Here is a 25,055-nt window from a genome sequence, read left to right as displayed (position 1 = left end):
AAAAATATACACGATATGATTTTCTTGTACATAACATAATTTGATACCTAAAGTGATTCAGCCTAAATATGTTGCAAATTGTTAATTGAGGTCAAAGTAAAAAAAAAAAGAAAAAAGAGTTTTGGTGTATTTTATATTTTATCATTGCATCTTGTGCTATATTATTTTATAAATACTATAAGTTAACTATATACTATTTTGGCATTTCATTCATGGCATTTTAGTTGTGACTTAAGGATATATTATTTTGTTGTTCCCCTTGGTGATGTCACAAAATGGCGACCACCATGCGCCTGTGCAATGGCCTTTTTCTACGCACTTTGTAGCTGTGTCTTGTTGATGGAAATTTCCGTTCGTAATAGTTTCGCAATTTTAAGTCATATATTCATTCGGTTTAGAAAAATGTTCATTTAGGCGAATACTGCGTCATTGCCAAACGGAATTATATAATTGTTACAGCAAATATCGACCTGTCAAGAGCGTTGTGCTTGTTTTTCTCTGGAGTTCTTTCCCTTGTGCTATTTTTGAAGTTGATCAACTTTTGAAGTTATTTTTCGTTGATATGGAGTTCCACGGTGGTGGGTCTGGTGGGGTCGTGGTCAGTGGCAGTAACGTACCTGCATTTCTTACGAAACTTTGGACTCTTATTGAGGATCCGGACACCGATCCTCTGATCTGCTGGAGCCCAGTGAGTTAGCATTAGTAGCTAACAAACTAGTTATCTAACCTGCTAGCTAGCTGCTTGACATCTATGTAAATTAACATAGACTCGGTTCGCTTTATAGACAGTAGTTTGTCAATCAAGATGGTTTCACATTTCATATGTGATGTTAGCGGGGCATCACTTATATCTAGTTCACTATGTTTTATCATGTAACTAACGTTAACTAGTTATCTAGCGTTAGCTAACTTCCTAACCAGATTATACGAGTAACGAACTCTGAGTCCGAAAGATGTAACTAGGTTAGCTATCCGGCTAGCTAACTAGACCATTTAGCTAATTTGGTAAAACGTGAAGGTGATATATTTATTCATCTGCAAATAATCAGCGAGAAAAAGCTAGGCCGGGGGAGCTTCGTGGCGGAAGGTTTTGTTAGTCCACGAGTCAGCTGTTCCTGGGTGTCAATTATCATTAGCTAACTATGTTAGTTAGCAAGCCACCTGTCTGCAGATAACTACTTAATTTGGTTAACTGTGAGTGTAGACAGTATGTAGCTGTCTGTGTGTCCAAAAAGCTATGCAAAAAACCAAATTGAGACTAGCTAACGTTAGCTACAGCGTTGTAATGGGAAAAGGGGGTGTGTGAAAAAGGGGGTGTGACTGTGTAAACAATTTATAACAGTATGACAGACTAGCCTAGATATGAATTTCATCCACATCTTACATTTACATTTTTTTACATCTTAGTCATTTATCAGACGCTCTTATCCAGAGCGACTTACAGTAGTGAGTGCATACATTTCATTTCATACTTATTATTATTATTAATCTTTTTTTTTTTTTTTTGTACTGACAGCCTTTGCTCGCCGAAATGTTGGACTTGTCAGTAGCCAATAAGTTGTTACTCTAAGTTGTACAGCTAACGCCGGGTCATTATCATGTCAAAAAACGAATATTATCATTTATGTTCACAAATCCGTTTTGTCACATGCTTCATACACCACAGCTGTAGACTAACAGTGAAATACTTTCGGGCTCTTCCCAACAATGAATAGAAAAAAAGATTAATAACACGACGAATAAATACAATGAGTGAGAGTCGATGTGCAGGGGTACGAGGTAATTGAGGTAGATATGTATGTACAGTGTATTCGGAAAGTATTCAGACCCCTTGACTTTTCCCACATTTTATGTTGAAGCCTTAACCTAAAATGTATTTAAATTGCCTCCTCCCCTCAGTCGACACACAACACCCCATAATGACAAAGCAAAAGAAAGGTTAGAAATGTGGCAGTTTAAAAAAATACATGGAAATATCAAATTATCAAGTATTCAGACCCTTCACTCAGTACTTTCTTGAAGCACCTTTTGGCAGTGATTACAGCCTCGAGTCTGCTTGGGTATGAAAATACAAGCTTGGCACACCTATATTTGGGGAGCTTGTCCCATTCTCTGCCAATCCTCTCAAGCTCTGTCAGGTTGGATGGGGAGTGTTGCTGCACAGCTATTTTCAGGTCTCTCCAGAGATTTTTGGTTGGGTTCGAGTCGGTGCTCTGGCTGGGCAACTCAAGGACATTCAGTCCTGTCCCGAATCCACACCTGTGTTGTCTTGGCTGTGTGCTTAGGGTCAGTGTCCTGTTGGAAGGTGAACCTTCGCCCCAGTCTGAGGTCCTGAGGGCTCTGGAGCAGGTTTTCATCAAGGATCTCTTTGTATTTTGCTCAGTTCCTCTTTCCCTCGATCCTGACAAGTCTCCCAGTCCCTGCCGCTGAAAAACATCACCACAGCATGATGCTGCCACCACCATGCTTCACCATAGAGATGGTGCCAGGTTTTTTCCAGATGTGACGCTTGGCATTCAGGCCAAAGAGTTCAATCTTGGTTTCATCAGACTTGGCAAACTCCAAGCAGGCTGTCATGTCTTTTACTGACTAGTGGCATCCATCTGGCCACTCTACCATAAAGGCCTGATTGATGGAGTACTGCAGAGATGGTTGTCCTTCTGGAAGGTTCTCCCATCTCCATAGAGGAACGCTGGAGCTCTGTCAGTGACCATCGGGTTCTTGGTCACCTCCCTGACCAAGGTCCTTCTCCTCCGATTGCTCAGTTTGGTCCGGGCAGCCAGCTCTAGGAAGTGTCTTGGTGGTTCCAAACTTCTGTCTTTTTAAGAATGATGGAGGCCACTGTGTTCTTGGGGATCTTCAATGGTGCAGACATTTTTGATTTACCTTTCCCCAATTCTGTGATTTGACACAATCCTGTCTATGCACTTTACAGACAATTCCATTGACCTCATGGCTTGGTTTTTGCTCTGACATGCACTGTGAACTGTGGGACCTTATATAGACAGGTGTTTGCCTTTCCAAATCATGTCCAATCAATTGAATTTACCACAGGTGGACTCCAAGTTGTAGAAAAGTCTCAAGGCTGATCAATGGAAACAGGATGCACCTGAGCTCAATTTTGAGTCTCATAGCAAAGGGTCTGAATACTTATGTAAATAAGCTATTTCTGTTTTTTATTTAGAATACATTTGCAAAAATGTCTAACCTATTTTTGCTTTGTCATTATGGGCTGTTGTGTATAGATTGAGGAAAAAAATCAATTTAATCAATTTTAGAAAAAGGCTGTAACAAAATGGGGGGAAAGTCAAGGGGTCTGAATACTTTCCGAAGGCACTGTAGGTAGGGATTAAGTGACTTGGCAACACGATAGACAATAAACCGTTGAAGCAGCATATGTGGTGTGTCATACACTGGATAGGTGCTGTGAAATGTGTTGTTTTGTGGCACAATAGGGCACATCGACAGATTATTAATATTTATTTTTAATTTTTTACGTTGTTGGTTACTGGTCCAACGCTCAAACAGCGAGGCTACCTGCCGATTTTATTATTCTTATTTTATTAAATGTCAAATGATGTTGCTGACTAATAAGGAATTATCTGGCCTCTACCTTTTGCACTCATTGACCCTGAGCGTGAATGCATAGACAGTCATAATTATGTTTTCTCTAACTACTGGGTAGGAGACAATCCTGTATGTGTTGATATGTTGTCTATCCAAGGGCCTCCTCTGTTTATGGACTCTGGTCTAAGCAGCGGACTTCTGTCTGTGCATCCATTTCCCCGAAAGTGAATAAATAGCAAAATAACTGACAAACATTCAGACAAAACACTTCTATTGTGCTTTGGCGCTGGACCATTTCCACTATTTCAGCCGTCATTGCACAGGAATTGCTTCACAATGGGGAAGTAGTAGGAGGTTTTGTGTGTGTGTGAACTAACCCCAGAATATTGAGATTATGTACAAGCAAATCTACTAATTACGACATTTAACTGATTTGATAAAGTTTTTAGGATGCACTGCCATTAGCGGTCGGAGTCATTGTTTTCTCTTTAGCCTACATAATCAGTTGTTGCGTCATGATCCAACTTGTCCATTGCCTTAGACTTTACACCATTCTCTACCTTCCATAATCAGTGTAAGTAGAGCCTTTATCAGACCCAAAGTTGTGAATTAGTTTAGCTTTGTCGTAGGCCAGCCAAAGCAGCTTAACCTGATTCTTACTTTAGTACATTTTTATTTTGCCAGGGAGTCATGTTGAGACCAATGTCTCTTTTACAAATGAGCCCTGGTTATAATTATCGGCCTAGCCAAGGTAAACTGGGGTTCTGCACTATTTATTTAAACGGATACAGTAGATAAAGGTCTTTATGCCAAAATTCTGAAGTATTCCTTTAACTTTTACTGTTCTTTCTCTTCCTTTACAGAATGGCAACAGCTTCCATGTGTTTGATCAGGGCCAATTCTCCAAGGAGGTGCTTCCCAAGTATTTCAAACACAATAACATGACCAGCTTTGTACGCCAGCTCAATATGTGTGAGTTGTCTTTCATGTATTTAACATGTTAGGCATGGCAATGCCATGGAATTAAATCGTGCAGTTAATCATGTGTGGTACATTATATGCAATATCGTTTAGATGAGAAGCACCTGTATAGTTTGAATTGCTATCCTTATTTTGTTTGTCTATATACTATGGTATTTACGGTATGACACATGACCTAGTAATTGCCACATCTCCCACAAGGCTAAAGTAAGTATAGTGTAAACAGAAAAGTAGCAAATCTTATGTTGAAGAGAGATTTTACTAATGTAAAGCCACCCTTATACTTTTACATTTGCCTCCAGCATCTACACTGATTGGTTCTGGGTGTTTTGGTAGATTCTATCTATTATTTGTTTATATTTTAATGAGCCTTTAAACCAGCGATGTCAAACTAATTTTGCCCCAGGGGCTGCATTCGGTCTTCAACGAGGTCCTGAGGGCCGCACCAAAAATGTATGTTTCCTTGCAGTCAAAGTTGGGGGGGAGTCCTCTATCTGTAATTGTTTTAATTTTCGATGCTCCCTAACTGTCCTATGATTTATTAACAAGCTGGACAGTCAAACTGTATGACTATAGGTCCATTATCCTTACTCCACAGTTTCCATTTGGTTTTAGTAATTTTAATGTATATTGAGTTTGTTTTTACTCAAACTTCCCATGGGCCGGATTAGACCCCTTCTCGGGCGGTATCCGGCCTGCTGGCCCCTGCTTTAATTACACTCAACGGAGGACCTTTTTTAATAGAGGCTATTTCTCGGAAGTTGAGGTAGATGTTAACATGTATTTCTTATACTGTGAAAGCCTTGTGCTTTTTGTTTGTGTCTTTAAGCAATAAGGCACGGGGGGTGTGGTATATGGCCAATATACCACTGCCAAGGGCTGTTCTTATACATGACGCAACGCGGAGTGCCTGGATACAGCACTTAGCTGTGATATATTTGCCCTATAGCACACCCCCTTGTGCCTTATTGCTATTATAAACTGTTACCAATGTAATTAGAGAAGTAAAAATACATGTTTTGTCATACCCGTAGTATACGGTCTGATATCACAGCTTTCAGCCAATCAGCATTCAGGGCTCGAACCACCCAATTTATAATTGGTTATATAATCCACTTGCATGTTATTTATTAAGACTGAAAAGACTTGGATGAGGAAGATATAATTGCATGCAGTGACCTAGAAACCAGGCACATTTTAGAAATGATAAATACAGGCTAGGTAATTGCCACGTATCTAGAAATTGAATGGTAGTGCCATAGTCAACTGTAAGTTGTTGTTTTAACTCTCTACAGACGGCTTCCGCAAAGTAGTCCACATTGAGCAGGGCGGTCTGGTGAAGCCTGAGAAGGATGACATGGAATTCCAGCATCCCTACTTCATCCGCGGACAGGAGCCTCTGCTTGAAAATATAAAACGGAAAGTTACCAATGTAAGTGCAAAACGATGAGATGGCATCATGTGATATGTGTCTTGAATCACCTATCAAACCTCTCTTCATACTGGGCTTGACATAGCCTAGACAGTATTACCAAGATATAAAATGTATAGTCAGGATCCTCAGACAGACAGCATGTCAGACGGCATGTGCTCCAAGTGCTTGGTCTGCTCTTCTGCTCTCCTCCCAGGCCAGATTGAGCTGATCTAGGGGCCTCTGTGGAGCCAGACAGCTGAGGATTAGAGAAGGCAGGCCAGGGAGATCATAATCTGATGTTGCCTGACACAGCCACTTTCTACTCTGCTCAGTCTGTTGATTTACAGCCGCTTCCATCTGCACCTTGATATAGTCTGCCTCGGGCCAACTGATCAGTTCAGGCTAAAAACTGATAACCAAATCATACTCTTTTCATTGTTTCCATTGTCTATCCCTCAGGGTTCCATCCTGGGCCAAGGCCTACACTGAAGGCTCGTTTTTATCTCTTTCCCTCCGCACTTTAATACTTTTCTTTTGCTTTAGCAGTTTTCTTTGCTTTAACCATTTCATCATGTTCTCTCTCCCTTTCAGGTGTCCAATGTTAAACATGAAGACCTCAAGATGAGCTCTGACGATGTCTCGAAAATCCTGACCAACGTGCAGAACATAAAGGGCAAGCAGGAGACCATAGACTCCCAAATCATCGCCATGAAGCAGTAAGTGAAACGTTGAGAGGTATATTCTGATTCAATCTCATGCATATTAGACGGTCGACTCAGTTTAACTAATAAATTGAAGGGAACCAAATCAAACAGAATGTCTGGCAAACCATAGTACAAAGTACAAGTCCACAACTCCACATAGATGCAAGATTCAAAAGCATTTTCAGAATTGACTGCCCCTTGAATGAGCCAAAAACGCTCTTCACCAGCTTACCCTTTAAGTTCCACACAATTAGATATTCTCCCATCACCCCACCCCCCTTGCTGCAGTGTTGCCAAATTAGCAAGTATGCATACTGTGTGTCCCTATAGTGCTGCAGTAGCCTACCATGCTGCATTAAGGCGGCGTAAGCCAGTTTATTTAAAGCTGATGATTAGGCTGCATGAGGCAGGATTCCGTAAGGCCTGTCATAGGTTGAAGTACTGTGTGTATATACACACTACATTACAAAAAGTATGTGGACACCTGCTCGTCCAACATCTCATTCCAATATCATGGGCATTAATGTAGAGTTGGTCCCCTTGCTTGCTGCTATAAGAGCCTCCACTCTTCTGGGAAGGCTTTCCACTAGATGTTGGAACATTGCTGCAAGGACTTGCCATTCAGCCACAAGAGCATTAGTAAAGTCGGGCACTGATGTTGGCCGATTAGGCCTGGCTCGTAGTCGGCATTCCAGTTCATCCCAAAGTTGTTCAATGGGGTTGAGGTCAGGGCTCTGTGCAGGCCAGTCAAGTTATTCCATACCGATCTCGACAAACCATTTCTGTATGGCTCTTGCTTTGTGCATGGGGGCATTGTCATGCTGAAACAGGAAAAGACCTTTCCCAAACTGTTGCCACAAAGTTGGAAGCACAGAATCGTCTATGTCATTGTATGCTGTAGCATTAAGATTTCCCTTCACTGGAACTAAGGTGCCTAGCCCGAACCATGAAAAACAGCCCCAGACCATTATTCCTAAACTTTACAGTTGTTACTCTGCATTCGGGTAGGTAGTGTTCTCCTGGCATCCACCAAACCCAGATTCGTCCATCGGACTGCCAGGTGGTGAAGCGTGATTCATCACTCAAGCGAATGCGTTTCCACTGCTCCAGAGTCCAGTGGTGGCGAGCTTTACACCACTCTAGCCGACGCTTGGCATTGCACATGGTGATCTTAGGCTTGTGTGCGGCTGCTCCCCCATGGAAACCCATTTCATGAAGCTCCCAAAGAACAGTTCTTGTGCTGATGTTGCCTCCAGATGCAGTTTGGAACTCGGTGGTGAGTGTTGCAACCGAGGACAGGCAATTTTTATGCACTAAGCGTTTCAGCACTCGGCGGTCCCGTTCTGTGAGCTTGTGTGGCCTACCGCTTCACGGCTGAGCTGTTGTTACTCCGAGACGTTTCCACTTGACAATAACAGCACTTCGTTAACCAGGGCAGAAATTTGATGAACTGACTTGAAACTGATAGTGCCACATTGAAAATCATTGAGCTCTTCAGTAAGGCCATTCTACTGCCAATGTTTCTCTATGGAGATCGCATGGCTATTTCCTCGATTTTCTGCTGTAATACCCGAATCCACTAATTTGAAGGGGTGTCCACATACTTTTGTATGTGGGAGATATGCTGGCACCTGACTGTCCGTGTGCTGTTTCAATCTACAGAGCTGTCATAAATTGTAGCTTTCACACTTTTTTCACCAGCTTGAAACAATGATTAATGGAGTACGTCTATTGATATACATTCTTATGGTGGTAGAACTGCAGCTGTGGAGAGTTGGACCTGGTCTGTTTCTATGTTTTGATCCAGTGTGTGTCCAGGTTTGGTTTGAATTAGGGTCAGGGTTTGTTTGTGTGACCTTTTTCTGGATGACTTGATCAGACTGAGTTCCATGTTTTGTAGCAGTAATGATGTGAATACTGACATAACTCAGCCTGGTTAATTATTGGTTATAATGTCTTCATCAGATGTGGTTTCAAAGTTGAGAGTTCCCATGTTGTAGCAGTTATGTGGGACAACCCAGTGGGTTGTGTCAGTGTGCCCCACTCTGGGACAATATAATGGTGGCTCATCTTTCAGGATTCTTGGTTGCCATTCTAAAAGCGTAAGGTTCTTCTCATGCAGCTGGGATGATGTGGGTGTGCTGTTCACCAGCTGCCTGTAGCCTGTCAGGGTGCATGTCAGAACCCACATCATTATTACAATACTTCCTACACGCGCACACAGGCACGCTTGGATTCTCCAGCTGGACCTCACCCTTGGACTCTTCATTGCCACCGAGGGCTTTCTCTCCTGTCCCAAACAGGTTAATAAACCAGACGCTTTCTGCATGGTACCATGATGCAATACGCACAGCAGATTTTGTGACCTCATTCATCGTGTCCATCGGCACGGCATGACCGTCTCTCTCACCATGTCTTAGAATAGATGGGATTATTTACCTTGTTTTATCTAATCATCTGTTTTATCCAACTTGCCTATTTGATTAAGATATGTTACTCAAGAATGATGGCTGTCCATCACCCGAGGTGGGTGGCTCTCACGCTTTCTTAGGGGGGAAAAAAACTGGATTGTTCTCTATTACCACATTCCACCTCCCCTCTGACCCTCGAACAAATCTGACGCTCCAAAAAGTAATGGGTATGTTTCCAATTATCTGATCCCGTTCACATGTCAAATAATCCCTCACTATTGGTCAGAGTGGTGTTCTGGGTTGGGTGAGGAATCCACACCTGATGCTATAAATCCCTGTTCGTCTGCCCCACAGGGAGGTCAGCACAGATGGTGGGCTTTTACAGGGAAGAGTGGGTTTACAAGGCAACAGAGACCACTGATAAAGGACCTCTCTTTTCCACACTGGAAGTATGGAGGCCCTGTAGCACTCCGATGGCACCCCAGTACTCACGTGCCAGGATGTAAGGCCTAAGCTTTGATTATCAGCAAATGTATTTTTCATTTTGTCCTCGACGCTAGGCCTAATGTTTGTTTATTTACTTTGGGGGGGGTCTAGAATAGTTTCATGTGCAGAATCTGAGAGTAGCCTTAATAAAGACATGAGACTAAAATGCTGAACCAACTCTGAAATATCTAAAATGTTTGTTCTGTTTATTGTGGCAGCATCATTTCACCACGTCAAATTCTTGGTACATGTTGATGTACTTTGCAAATAAAGATTTTGATTGTTACATATTTTATGATGGCGCCAGAAGACTCAATCTGACATATTTCACCAAGGTATTGTCTAGCCTGGTTCTAGAACTGTGTACTGTTTGATATCTCCAGTGGGACTGAGTCCATAGGAGATTGCAGGACAGCACAAATAGATGTGGGACTGGGCTAGCTGTTGTCCGAGTCCAGGGCATGTCATTTAATGTGAGCCATGTGTATGGATGAATCAGGCCCATGAGCACACCTACAAAGTATCTGAACCAGAGTCAGAGGAGCCAGGCTTTAAGAGCCAGGTGGAGGGGCAGGATCTTTACACTGCACTAAAAAAAGCTGAATAAATACAGCGCGCTAAGATCTTTCAATAGCCATTAACTTAACAAAATAAACTGCCTCAAGTATTCCTCAAATCTTTACCAGTGCAGTAAAAAATCTGCTGTGCCTTGATAGGCGTTCCACAGTATGGGGGGGGTCTTAAAGATTAGAGCCTAAGCCCTTGCCCCCCCCCCCCCCCCATCTTGGCTACATGTACTGTGGAGATTGAGGTCCGTTAGGGATGACTTGCTGTTCTGAGATTTTTACTTTTTGATTTATTTCAAATATGCTTTGCAACGGGTTATTGGGCTATTCAACTTTGATGTAGGAAACATCATAATTTCAAGGACTGCTGTCATTATAACAAGCATCCATGACATACCCTAAGAGGATGTCATGGGTTTGGGAATGGAAGGGAAATGTACTGTCCCTGTATTCCATTTTGAAGTTTTTGTTATGTGTGGTTTATTTATCTGTAAATGAGTATACCCTTTGTCTTTCCAGTGAGAATGAAACTCTGTGGAGAGAGGTGGCCAGCCTCCGACAGAAACACGTCCAGCAACAGAAAGTCGTCAACAAGGTAAAAGAGAGTTGCGTTACCTGCTGCTTCTCTGACCACCCAGAACAAGTAGGCTCTTCTATGCTATGGTAACATAGTAGTTGATGTGATAACTCTTGGAATGACGTTCACTATGGAAATAAGGATTTATTTATTTCCTCTCATAAAACATGGGACCAACACTTGTTGCGTTTTCATATTTTTGTTCAGTGTACCAACCAATTATCGAGGCCATTTTATTGATATCGGAAATCACGATAAGTAGCCTGTACTAGAGAAATGTGATAGTAACAACTGTTAAGTTCATGTTTTAAGTATCCCTATATTTCTGGTATTATGGTGCTATCACTGTTATTAGTACGCCTGCCCAGTAGTCTGACTAGATGGACCTGGCATGAGTGTGATGGCTACTATGTACTATGGTAATATGGTGAAGTAAACATTGTCAAACTGGAACCTTGTTGTTGTGTCATTTTGAGTTAACATTGGTAGCAGAGGATGGCTAATAACTACAATGTGCCACCTCGCTTCGACGAGAAGAGGTCGTATGAAAGTTAGAAAAATTCACTTGGAATCTGGACACGGGTTACTAATCTGGATGAGGGAAAGCAAGTACTTTCAGTGGTATTATCGCTTGAGGGAAGAGCGAGAGATACAGCACTGGAAATATCGGTGGGGGATTTGAACAAGGATGACGGTATGAGAACTTTGATCAAGGCACTGGACTCTGTTTCTTAGAGAAGCGAAAGACCTCACCTAAGAGGCATATTCAAACTCTGACAGTGTTACTATTGACATTTTGGTTGCAATGACGGACTATATAACTGATTTCGAATGGATTACATAATTGATTATGTACTTGCGGAATAGGATGCGCAAGTAGAACATGGTTCTCCCGGATGCCGTGTTCGCTTTCAAATTGCTAGATTCTGCCTGTCTGGATGGTAGCGAGAAACGGTTGTCTTTGACTGCTTGTACTGTGCTGACTTGCGTCATTTGAAGTCGGCACTAAAAATGATTTTTGGTGAGAAGATGTCTGTCGCGCCAATAACTGATGGAATGCAAGTGAGTGACATGGCATATTACACTGAGCAGCAGAGAAAAGGCACCAACAACGTTCTCAAGACAACCAGACGAAGGCACCATTGCCAGCCACAAATCCACTGGACAGGTATGGAAGGAGATCAAAATGTGGAATTTGTCAAAGCACTTACCATTGTGTTAGACTGTCCTCATAAAAATCCTCGATCTGCTGTTATTGATACTGTATGTACGCACAGTGTGTGGCGCAAAATGTCTTGATAGTTATGTCAGTGAACTAAATATGAAGTACAAAATATGATTGACGCAACAGAGCTTTCATATTTGGAGATGGGGGAGTTGTCCATTCTACCAAGAGTCACTATACCAGCAAAAATTGGTCAGACTAAGTGTCACATTGAAACTGAGGTGGTCCCTGCAGATATCCCCTTACTATTAAGCAAAGCTTCCCTCAAGAAGGCAGGGGCTGTACTAGACATTGAAAATGACACGGCAGTGATGTTTAAATAACCAGTGAACCTTGAACTTACTACCTCAGGTCACTATTGTGTAAACATTTTCGACAAAGACATCACAGGGAGTCCATTTAAGAATGAGATTCTGACGGACACGGAGCACATGGAGATTCTGACGGACACGGAGCACATGGAGATTCTGACGGACACGGAGCACATGGCCACAGAAGAAAAACAAAGTATTGTTAACTTCACGAACAGTTTGGACATGCTACAGTTGACAGACTTCAGAAGTTACTCAGCAGTTTTGGGAATAATGATGATGAGAGTACTTCCATTCTATGGCAGATCATTAACAGTTGTGAGACATGCCAGAAATACAGCAAACCTAAGCCCAGACCAGCTGTTGGTTTGCCACTGGCTTCCAAGTACAATGAAACGGTGGCTGTAGATCTACATGATTTGGGACCAAGTGGGTGGAACCGTCACATAATCAACCACTTCACACGCTTCAGCGCTGGAAGCATTGTGAATACAAAGATACCCAGTGAAATCTTCGAGCACTTCATTAATTCCTGGGTAAGTGTGCATGGCCCGCCCCAGAAATTGTACAGTGACAATGATAATGAAATAAGAGAAATGGCTGAGAAAGTCAACATGGAAGTAAAGACAACTGCTGCATACAGTCCATGGAGCAATGGACTTCTGGAGAGACAATCAAACACTCACGGAGATCATGCTGAAAGTGAAGCAAGACAATGGATGTTACTGGAACACAGCCCTAGATTGGGCTTTGATGGCAAAAAACTCAATGCGCAATGTTCATAGTTGCAGCCCATACCAACTAGTGTTCGGGCAGAACCCTAATCTTCCCTCTGTACTGGTTGACAAGCTACCACCACTAGAAGGGACCAGTGTGAGTGCATGGATGGGATAGCACCTTTTCAGAACTACATGCAGTGACAAGCATTCACTGAAGCAGTGTGTTCAGAGAGAAAGTACGAGACTGGAAACAAAGTGTACTACAAGCGAGTTGACTGTCAAGAGTGGAAAGGACCCAGAGTGGTCATTGGCCAAGATGGTGTGGTGATATTTGTGAGGCACGGAGGCACCAGTGTCCAGGTGCATCACTCACGATTGCTGTTGCTGAGAATTTGCCTCCTCCTGAAAATGACACATTAACAGACACAAACCTACCAGATGTCGCATCCAATGATATGGAAACTGACACAGGAAATGGAGCAGAGACCTTCAACCATGATACAGGTAACACTGTTGAGGGTTCAAATGAGGAAAACGTTCAACAGTTACATGGTTGTTCCAATCTAAAAACTGGACAAACTGTTAAAGACATGGACAGAGAAAGTGGTATTCAGTCATTGGACGAGCAGGGAAATCCAAAGGAAAACACCGGAACTGGTACAACTTGCAGTATTCTGAACCAGCTACACTTTCTGGTACAACAGGGTCAGCTGACCTGTCACTTGTAGATCATCTCAGAATTGAACCAATGGAAAATCAAGGAAAGTAGAATGACATTCAAAATGATGTACTTGAAACCAAGGACATTTGACTCAGCTAAACTAGATGAACTCAGTAATTGGAGGGCAAATTGAGTGTTTGTGGAAGTCAGACATTGGCCAAAAATGTGTCTCAACAGGGTGGGCTTGTACCCTTAAAGAATCCTTGACTTGAATAGTGCGAAAACCATGTCTAGTGGCTAGAGGTTTTCAAAAGCTGGCTGCTAAAGGACTCCCAAAAGACTCACTGACATGTGCCTCAGAATCACTCAGATTGCTGCTGACAGTGATCTGCCAGAATAAATGGAAACTTCATTCCACAGACATCAATCTGCAGTTTTGCAGGGAACAGAGCTGTCAAGGGACATTCACATCTAACTTCCGCCTAAAGCTAAGCGCGGAGGAACACTGTGGAAATGAAAAAATGTGTGTGGCCTGGCAGATGCATCACTCTACTGGTACAACAAAGTCAAGGCAACACTGCTGAATACAGGTGGAAAAAATGTCACAAGTGGATCCTGCAGTCTTCTATTGGCTTGATCAAGACTGCAATGTGACTGAAGTATTTGTCTGTCATGCTGATGACTTCATCTGGGGTGGCTCGCAGACCTTTGCTACAACTGATTCCACACCTCAAAGCTGTTTTCTAGGTCGGCCGTGAGGATCATCATAGTTTATTACAGTTGACTAAGCTTTCCTGATGCAACAGTATAGCTTGTATGTCAAGAATCTATCCACATGGATACTTCAAGAGCTGAACAAAGGATTTCCCCTCTCTGGAATTGAAGCTGATCAATTGAGGTCAAAGAGAGGTCAAATTCTATGGGTTGCTAGACAGTAGATCTCATGTAATGTTTGACTGCAACTTGTCAGCCAACACAACACGCCACTGTACAAAACCATCCATGAGGCAAACAAAGTTGCTCGTAAACTGAAATCATAACAAGTGAATGAAGTTTCAGCATGTTGGAAAAGATGACTCTGAAACTAGTTGTCTTCAGTGATGCTTCCCTAGGGAACCTTACAGATGGAGGCACACAAGGTGGACATCTAATCGTGTTAATGGGTGCAGGAGGAACATTCTCACATCGGTTAGCAGTCAAAACAGATCAGAAGGGTTTTCCAAAGCACACTTGCTGGAAAAACCCTTGTTCTTGCGGATGGAATTGACTATGCCATCTTTTTGACAACTCTGTTCTCAACTGTAGTTTCACTGGCAACTACTCTCCCTAGTTGATGCTGTCAAGCCAACCAAGTCTGTCACGGAGAAAAGACTTCGTCTTGAGATTAGCACCATCAATGAACTAATTCAAACACGGAGAATCAAACCGATTCTGTGGTTGGCCAGAAAGGAACAGCTTACTGGCTGGCTGACTAAAAAGGGAGCATCCGGTCTTGTGCTTCTAAAGGCACGTAGTAATGGAAAGGGGCAGCTTGAGTAATAGAAATAAAAACTTTGTCACACAACACATCTGTAATTGGGGAACTTAAATAATACTTGGGACATTTTAAATATTTTGTAAAAATGTTTGACTTTAAAGAAAAGTAGGAGATTAAGTTAATGTTTTAAGTATCCCTATATTTCTGTTATTACGGTGCTATCACTCTGTTATTAGTACGCCTGCGCAGTAGTCTGACTGAAGATGGACCTGGCTTGAGTGTGATGGAACTATGTACTGTGGTAATACGGTGAAGTAAACTGGAAGCTAGTCGTTGTCATTTTGCGTTAACAACCATATTCAAAGGTGGTGGTAGTACTATGGGTACAGTAATATACACAAGTAGGCTAATCAGTGCACATGTTATAAACCTAACATTCTATTTATCATTATTGTGATAATTCAGTAAATGTATTGTGAAATGTTTTTTTTTTGTTGTCCGTATCACACTGTTCAACTGCTTACTGTGCTAATGTCTCCCCCCAGCTGATCCAGTTCCTAGTGACCCTGGTGCAGTCCAACAGAGTCCTGGGGATGAAGAGAAAGATGCAAGTCATTTTAGAATAGCAACTTCTCATTCACTCAAATAGTGGTCTGTTTTTTGTCTGACTCTTGTCTGGTCTCTCTATGGTACTACAGTCCCCTGATGCTGAATGACAGCAGCTCCGCCCACTCCATGCCCAAGTACAGCAGGCAGTACTCTCTGGAACACCTTCAGGCCTCGCTGCAGGCCTCGTCCTCTATCTCTGTGAGTTCACCTTCTCCTGAAAGCCTAGATTGGCACCTTCCGGTGGTAGAAATGGAACAGGACTGCACTCTTGAAATACTGTAGTAATAGCAGATAGAAGGCACTCTTTGTATTGTGAGTTTGGGGGGTGAGATGTCAGGCTGATTTGAATTCACAGTAATATATTTAGGCCAAATGATGCTATTGATACAGCTGTACTTTACAATTTGAGGGATTTGTAAGGCATGTTTTGATGTTGGCTAGTGAAGTAAGTTACCCAGAAGTGTGCCGCTCCCCAGGAAAGACGGCCAACTCATATCTCAGACATGAGAATGTAGCTACTGTAAGTCACCTTTCTTTTTAAGGCTCTTAACCAGCCAGAGGTAATGCATTCCGAGAGGTGTGGTTGCTGGAGCACCACTAAGGTGTAATGTTATTTAAGCCTGTGTTACATAACTGATCTTGTTAGGATGACAGGGCAGATTTAGTATTCTTGTGAACGTGTGTCCTACTCCCAGCCCTCGGGCTCACCATTCACCAGTACAGGTCTCTTCACGGCGGAGTCATCACTTAACAACGGCCCCATAATCTCAGATGTCACTGACCTGGCTCAGGCCAGCCATGTGGAAGGCACCAATGAGTGGATAGAGGAAAGGTTAGTGACTGTTAAAATTCAGGAACAACTCCTGACCCTATACCAACTATACACTAATTTAAAAAAATGTCAATTTTTCTTCCTGTCTTCAGCACGAGCCCATTGGTCCACATAAAGGAGGAGCCGTCCAGTCACATGTTGGAGGAGGTGTGTCCTGCTGAGGTTGTGATCGACGGGGTAGGGGTCCAGGTTGACACGCCTCTGTCCCCCATCAACTTCATCAACTCCATCCTGCAGGAGAGCAACGAGCCTAATGCAGCCCCCGCCCCCACGACCCCTACGGAGCAGAAGTGTCTCAGCCTCGCCTGTCTAGACAAGTGAGTAATCCCCAGATTATGTCACCTTGACCAGTTTCCACTGCCAGTCTGTCCCTCAGCCCCTCCTACCTAGCAACAGAGATTACCACAACGAGCCTCGTTCTCTACCCTAAAAAGTTTTTATTAATGGTTCACTTCTTGTATATCAAATTTGTTCAACACACTGTGCAAATGATAGGAAGGCCACCCGGCACTTTTAACTGTTGGTCGTCGCGGGGTGTGTCCATCGCTTACGATCCACTTGTATCACATTAGCCTTTCATTACCTCTTATATTCAGTTATCCTATGCCAATCGACATCTGCAGCCAGCCTAATGCCCTAAGTTTCTCCCCATGCGCCTCCAACTGTGTGTATCACGTCACATTGCATCAGGAGGATGTGCTAGCGACGCAAAGCAGCTCCTCCGCTGATAAATAGTGCAGCTGTTAGCGCTTTATGCTAGTTTAATAAGCATCATCGTTCAACAAGCTCTACATTAACAAACCCACTGGCTTGTCCCGAGTGTTGCTAAGTATACACTTCAAAGACTTAGCTAATTCTTTCAAACCAAACATGGATTATTTTGCATTTTAGACATAGTTCTGTTTATTTGTTGCATTTCATCCTGGCTTTTTAGTTGTAGGATCCTGGCTGTTGCAACTAATGGTACGTAATAAACTGCTCAATGTTTAATCAAACTAATGCGTACTGTATATCTTAATCTACTCATCTATCTTTATGTAGATGGACTCATGATACATTAGAGATGCTGTTTTCATCTCTCACCCAAGCAACCTCTTTTTTTAAACTCTTTTTTTTGGGGGGGGGGGGGTTGTCTCAGTCAATGACTTGTACAGTTTCTGTGTCACTGTTGATGAAAGTGTTATATTGAAATCTTACTCTGATAAAATACATGGATCCTAGACTGTCCGTATTTTTTTTTTATTACAGGATTCCTTTTTAAACCAGCTGTGAATTCTGTTCCTGTGCCCCCAATGCCCATTATTCTCATTTTCAGCCAATGAGAAGCCGAGTAGCCTATGTAATCCCTATCCCTGGGCTTTAGTCAACCTATGGGTGCAGTGTGTAGTAGTCTGCTCTCCTCTTTCCAGCTGTTGTTCTTTTATCTTTTCAGTTCTACACAGAAGTCAGAGGTCTCCCGCCTCTTCCCCTGCCCCGCCTCGTCTCTACACCTCAGACCTATCCCAGGGTTAGCATTTCAGTTGGCCCACAAACCCTGTTGTTGTCTTCTCCCAGAATGTTTGATTGATTGCCGCTGTACCTGACATTGCCACCAGCAACAAGCCCAGAAAACGAACGGTCAAGCCTATGTTGGTCTGTAGTAAGAGAAATAAACAAAGTGATTTGTGTATCTATTGAGCAAATATATTGAATCATTATTGAGGCTTGTATCATTTCTAATAGTTTACCATATCCCTGGATGTAACAACCTTTTCTCTGGGTCTACAAGTGGATAGTGCTTCTCAGTATTTGGCACCAACTGAGAGTGTCATTGTTGATTATTAACAATGTTTTGAACAGACATGGGCTTGAAAAAACAGCTGATTTAGCATGGTTTGTCCAAATGTTAATCTAACTGCATACCGCTCAACCCCATAGGCTACCCTCCCATTTAGGTCAAATGGCAATCATTCTGTGAGTGGGTTTTAATGTGGCAGGCCCAGTGAACTATAGGCAAACCATTCCACTTTCTGGGCATCAGGTTCACAACTCAGTGATTGTGTGCCCCACTCATTGCTTTTCCAATGGCTTCTGCAGCTCAAGTGAAATGAGTTGTTGGTTTATTTGACTACCATTCGTTTTAAATAGCTAATTTGCTTTAATGCGTGTGTTTAGTCAGGGAGATGTTGAAAGATGAATATTAACCATGTTGATTTCTCTTTTTGGTGTAGGAGTGAACTGAGTGACCATTTGGACAGCATCGACAATGGCCTGGAAAACCTCCAGACTATCCTGAATGCACAGTCCATCAATTTTGAGTCCTCACCCTTCTTTGAAGTAAGTTTAGCCTTTTTCTTAGCCTGATCCCAGATCTGTTTGTGGGACCAGATCGACATCGGGCTACTATATTCTGTCCCAACAACAGTATGCTGAGGCGTTTCCAATGTGGAACACTGACCGGTCAGATTAGAGGTTTGTCACTGCTGGGCATTTCTAGGTGTGTTTTGAAGGGACGGTGGCTTTGTGAAGGATGATGCTAGGTGGTCAACCTGGTGTGAGTGAGGACAATGACTAGATGAAACCAACGAGTTAGTTTGGTTCGTCTTTTTTCTAATTCCTCCGGTGTCTTGTTTTTGTTAATCTGCTTCATCTGAACACCAGGGAATAATAATGTTTTCTACCACTATTTGTCTTTCAGTTCTTCAGTTCTTCCCTGCCTGGCTCTGAATTCGACCTGGAGAGCCTTGACAGTGTAAGTTAGACAGAATCAAAATCACCTTTATTCGCCAAATACGTTTGCATGTACAGGAATTTGACTCTGTGAAATGGTGCTGAACAGAATATACAGAGACGATATACAGACAGAATTTACACAATCCACATTATGTACACAATGAACACCAAGCTAAAATCTACAGACGACACTATAAGCTGCATTGAGTTGCGCGTACAGATGTATACACAGTGTACAAAACATTATGAACACCTGCTCTTTCCATGACCAGGTGAAAGCTATGATCCCTTATTGATGTCACTTCAATCAGTGTAGATGAAGGGGAGGAGACAGGTTAAAGCTATTTTCCATTGTTAAATCCACTTCAAATCAGTGTAGATGAAGGGGAGGAGATAGGTTGAAGATGGATTTTTAAGCCTTGATAACTGAGACATGGATTGTGTATGTGTGCCATTCAGAGGGTGAATGGGCAAGACAAATTACGTGCCTTTGAACGGGGTATGGTAGTAGGTGCCAGGCGTACTGATTTGTGTTAAGAATTGCAACGCTGCTGGGTTTTTCACGCTCAACAGTGTCCTGTGTGTATCAAGAATGGTCCACCACCCAGAAGACTTCCAGCCATCTTGACACAACTGTGAGAAGCATTTGGGTCAACATGAGCCAGCATCCCTGTGGAATGCTCTAGACGCCTTGTGGAGTCCATGCCTTGATGAATTTAGGCTGTTCTGAGGGGAAAAACCAGGGGTGCAACTCAATATTAGCAAGGTTCTTAATATTTTGACTCGGTGTAAATAAAGCACTTTACAGCATGGTAAATAAGGTTCAGTCCGGGGCAAAGGGCAGGATAGCTTGGTGTTCATTATGTACGTACATAAATCTGGATTGGGTCAATTCTGAGCGCAAAGAGCAATGTGCAGTTCCTTGAATTTTTGTGTTGACCTTTATTTAACTAGACAAGTCAGTTGAGAACAAATTCTTATTTACAATGACGGGTTACACCGGGGAACCCTGGGCCAATTGTGCGCCGCCCTATGGGACTCCCAATCACAGCCGGTTGTGATACAGCTCGGGATCAAACCAGGGTCTGTAGTGACACCTCTAGCACTGAGATGCAGTGCCTTAGACCGCTGCGCCACTCAGGATGCGTAGTCAGTGGATGAATAGCAAACTAGTCCATGAATAAGAAGATCACTGTGGCCTGGTTGGTAAGGGCCACGGTACAGTGGAAAAACCTGTCCAGGTGGCGGGAGGTTTGGTTGTGATTGACCTGAGGGGGTGGAAGAGGTATGGATATAGATCCTCTGCCCTGGTAGGACAAGATGATTGTGTCTTTAGCTGTTTACTGCTTTTGTTTTGTTCATGAAATAAGTTAGTCTCACTGTGGCCCCCGTTGTTCTAGATCCAGGACTTGCTTTCATCGGATCCACCTAAAGGGGCTGAGGGAAGTGACAACTACACTGGTAAGAACTCCTAATATACTGTATATCATGCGACGTTTGAATGGAGTGACCGTGTGCTGCTACTGCCAGTACCGCCGCCGCTGCCAGTACCGCTGCCATTTTAGAGTCAACTACTCTGGTCTCAGTTTTGTGTTTTTAATAAACTCGCATGTCATTTTCGATTTTTCTGTGTTTTGAACTATCAACTCAATTGGAGTACAGTAGGTTACTACTTTTTTAACACTGTAGGGAGTAAAGCATAATTAGCATATTTCCCACTGCTATTTGAATGAATGAATGATCAGGTTAACACCAATTACCATGACATCTAATTCCTTATGGAATCCAGCCAGAAGGACATCCAACAATCGTAACTTTCCATCCACCACAACCGAAAGGTGTCATTTAAATGACTACCTAGAACAGGTATACTAACGGCTGCAATAAATTCAACCGCTTACATTTTTCTAAACTAACCCAATTTCTATATCTTTGTATACCATAAGGTCAATAACGATCAATGTACAAAAACAAACAATTAAAAAAAATCTACCTGCAACAGAGCATGCTGGGAATTTGCTCCAACATTTCCTGGTTGCTAAATTTTCTCAACTGTTCAACTAATTTAAGTTTGTGACAGAACAAGCAGTGCAGAGAATCATTGTACCATTTAAACCACTGTGAAATATATTTCCGATAACCAAAAATATCGTATTATCGGCTGTTTGAAGCCGAGGGAAAAGCCCTTCAGCTGTGAAAAACGAAACTTTGAATGAGAAGCAGGCAAATGGGGCACGTAGAATGGAGCTACCGCTTCTCCGACTTGCTTTAAATGAGAATGACTGATGTATAACTCACATTTCTATGTGAATTTGGTCACGTCGCCCAAAAAGCAACATACTCCGCACATACTGTGAAAATTCACACGGTTGAATCAACTCTGAAAATGTGCGGCTTAAACTTCTTGCTGTATTCTCCAAAGAAGTGTAAAGGGACTGTGGATACTCACCCCGTGGATATCTCTCCCTGTCTCTGGTTACTCTTATGGAGTTAAACGTACTCGTCTCAATCAACTCCAGTTATCAACACTAACTCCAGCAAGCGTATCACTGTCAAGGGATTAAGATCACTCCAGTAGTCAATCAATTTAAAAAAATGACACTTTGCTTCCAATTTTCCTTGATTTATATAATACAATGCTCAGCCATTAGATTTAATTATGCTTCTTTCCCTATGCAAAAAAAAAAAGGATGATAATCTCATGTGTTTTCATTTGTTGATTTAAAGCAGGGAAGCAGCTTGTCCAGTACACCACCCAGCCAATGTTACTGACTGACCCATTGACCAGTGAGAACGGGGGGGCGGACCTCCCCACTCTGCTGGAAGGGGACTTGTATTTCAGCCAGGACCCTGAAGAGGAACCTGAAGAGGAACCGATCATCTCACTCCTCACCTCTGACACAGCAGCACCAGACACGCCCAAATTATCCTAAACAAACTTTTTATAAAGGGATGTACTAGTATGTTTAATTTTATTTTATGTTAATGTGCAGATGACAAATCAACCTGGTTATGGTTGTTCACTATTCTCTATGAGCTATTGCGCTTCATTCATTTCAAGGCTTAAACTTCCTAGTGAAAGAATTTTCCTTTAGATTAATCAAAACAGAAGTTAGACTAAAATTACTGCCATGGTTTGTTCAGCTCTTGGAAATGACTTCCTGGGTTGTATTATCTGTGGTCTTATTGGCGGGCCTTAAATTAAACTCCCTACAAGATTAATCATTACCAGGTCAAGTTTTAAGCATTGATCACCAAGCTCCTTTAACTATTAAAAATGGAAGTATTCAGAATAATTGTAACACAGGGCATAGAATCTTTTTCTGGGGGGGGGGGGGTTATTTTATTTTACCTATTGATGTAAGGGTAGTACCTCTTTATAATTTTAAGTGTTTAAAACCTTTGTACTGCACCATAATCTGGATTTATTCACATTAGATGCAGAAAGTGTTTTCTTTGACATGTTTTCATTGCATAATTCATAATGGAATGCTGTTGGTATTTCAGCACCTTATAGTTATTGAAGTTTTAATGATAGAATCCTTCAGTTGCTACATCTAAGCATTCTAGAAGAATGTAACTTAGCAATGCCTCAGGAGCTTAGTTCAACTGTCGTTCCCCGTCAGAACCCAAAATTAAACAATGTATACTGAACCAAAATATAAATGCAACAATTTCAAAGATTTTATTGGTTACAGTTCATATCAGGAAGTCACTCAAATTGAAATGAATTAGGCCTTAAAATCTAAGGATTTCACATGACTGGGCAGGGGTGCAGCCATGATTGGGCCCTGGAGGGTGTAGAGGCCCACCAGAATAAGTTTTCCCCCCCCAAAAAGTGCTTTATTACAGACAGAAATACTCCTCAGTCTGGGGGACTGGTCTCAGACAAGAAGCCAGACTTGGAGGTCCTGGGCTGGCCTGGTTACACATGGGCCGGTTGGACGTACTGCCAAATTCTCTAAAATTACTTAGGCGGCTTATGGTACAGAAATTAACATTCAATGCTCTGGTGGAATTTCCTGCACTCAGCATGCCAAGTGCAGACTCACTTAAAACGTGATACATCAGTGGCATTGTGTTGTGACAGAACTGCCCATTTTAAAGTGGCATTTTGTCACCGGCGCAAGTTGGACGTGTATAATGTTAATGCTGTTTAATCAGCTTCTTGATATTCAACGCCTGTCAGGTGGACGGAATATCTTGGCAATGGAGAAATACAGGGATGTAAACAAATTTGTGCTGAAAATTTGATAAAAAATAAGCTTTTTGTGTGTATGAAACATTTCTGGAATATTTAATCTCATGAAACATGGGTCCAACTCTTTACATATTGGGTTTTATATTGTTGTTCAGTGTAAATGTAAACTAACACTATATAGCCTCAACATGGTTGGGTTGTGTTTCAGAGGACGCGCGGCTCTCGACCTTCGACTCCCGAGTCCGTACGGGAGTCACCGCGATGAGACAAGACTGTTACTACCATTTGGATACCACGAAATTGGGGGGGACTTAATTGGGATCATGGATGGTCAGTCCTTGCATCTTCAGCTCTATGAAGTTGAGAGGTTACATTTCTCTAGGCCCATACGTCAGCTTTTTACCAAGACAGAATCCAGGCGGGCTTTATTGTTTTGATAAAGGACTCTAGCTTTAAAGTGTATATACACCCAATGGGCAGTTTATTAGGTACATCATCTAGTACCTGGGTTGGACACCGCGAGCCCCAACAGCACACCTGATTCAACTTGTCAACTAATCATCTAGTCTGTGTTGAATCAGGTTTGCTCCAGAGAATCTCACGTGTGCTGTTGGGGGAACACTGTTCTAGTGCAGGGAATCAGCAGTGTAGTTCTAGGGCAAAAACCAAAATGGGGGAGGGGGGGTCAGGAATGAGTTTGAACCCTGTTTTAGTGGATAACCCTTTTGTTCACAGCAAGTATTCATGTCTTGAAATGAAATCTATCGAATTAAGACTGGCCTTTTATGCAATTGTACAGACTGCTTTTAGGACGCTTTCTGTATATGACGAGACGGACATAATAACCCCGAGTTAATTATTTGCGAGCCAGCACATCCCATTATGAGTATTGCTTTTTGGAAAATAGTTTAATTTAAAGCAAGATGACATGTATATCCTCAATGTGTACTCAGTCATATGGGCCTCGTTTCTCATCTGGAAGCCCGTTTCCCTCGAGCGTTCTTATTGTTTTAGTCAAATACTTTTCTAGGAAAACAAATGTACCATTGAATCTTGGTTCAAGTGTGAGGAACTTTAAAATGTTACCTATACTGCCCCCGGAAGTCATTTTGAGTTTGTTCAAACTAGTTTTTTAAATTAATTAATGGCCATTGAGACGGAGAATTATTGGAGTGTATTGATGTGCGGAATTTTGAGTTGTTTAGGACTTTTACCAATTTTACCGTAGCACAATGTCACAGCCTGAGAATCCCAAATTACGCTTGAGAATGATATTTTGTATATAGTATGTTTCAAATAAACATGGTTTTTAAAATAAATGAATTGTACATTATCTGCTGCTTTTAAGGTGATATTGTAGTTGCAATTGGAGAACATACAAACGGTGCTCCCCTTTCAGAACATGAAAAATATGGAGACAAATGAATTAGATGTTACTTTTAATGTAGAGTTTACTTTCAAATTACATACATTTAGCAATGTACCATTTCTGACAGTGGAGATGAATATTTCTCACATTTTCTATACTCGGAAGTACAGTACTTGCAGAAATTACAAAATAACAAACCTTCATAAAGATTTAGTATATTGTTTGAGCTTTTG

At 42.1% G+C, this 25,055-nt stretch overlaps 1 protein-coding gene across 4 annotated transcripts; it reads left to right on the top strand.

Moving 5' to 3' along the window:
• Positions 1 to 275: 275 nt before the first annotated feature.
• LOC106588963 (heat shock factor protein 1) lies at positions 276 to 24,772 on the top strand. Of its 4 annotated transcripts, none has more exons than XM_014178550.2 (14): positions 276 to 688; positions 4,431 to 4,539; positions 5,844 to 5,980; positions 6,554 to 6,678; positions 10,649 to 10,724; positions 15,645 to 15,706; positions 15,798 to 15,906; positions 16,404 to 16,540; positions 16,633 to 16,857; positions 17,973 to 18,047; positions 18,751 to 18,856; positions 19,218 to 19,271; positions 20,653 to 20,713; positions 21,983 to 24,772. In XM_014178550.2, exons 1-14 carry the CDS (start codon positions 563 to 565, stop codon positions 22,183 to 22,185), a joined length of 1,605 nt encoding a protein of 534 aa, XP_014034025.1. In that variant the 5' UTR covers positions 276 to 562; the 3' UTR covers positions 22,186 to 24,772. The 4 variants fall into 4 exon arrangements, with proteins under 4 accessions (XP_014034025.1, XP_014034024.1, XP_014034027.1 ...); XM_014178549.2 differs by having other exon boundaries at positions 21,980 to 24,772; XM_014178552.2 differs by lacking the exon at positions 17,973 to 18,047.
• The last annotated feature ends 283 nt before the right edge of the window (positions 24,773 to 25,055 follow it).

Source organism: Salmo salar, chromosome ssa27 (assembly GCF_905237065.1).
Source record: "Salmo salar chromosome ssa27, Ssal_v3.1, whole genome shotgun sequence".
NCBI lineage: Eukaryota > Metazoa > Chordata > Actinopteri > Salmoniformes > Salmonidae > Salmo > Salmo salar.
Note: the sequence above shows the minus strand (reverse complement) of the source record. Positions and strands in the feature narration are given on the sequence as shown.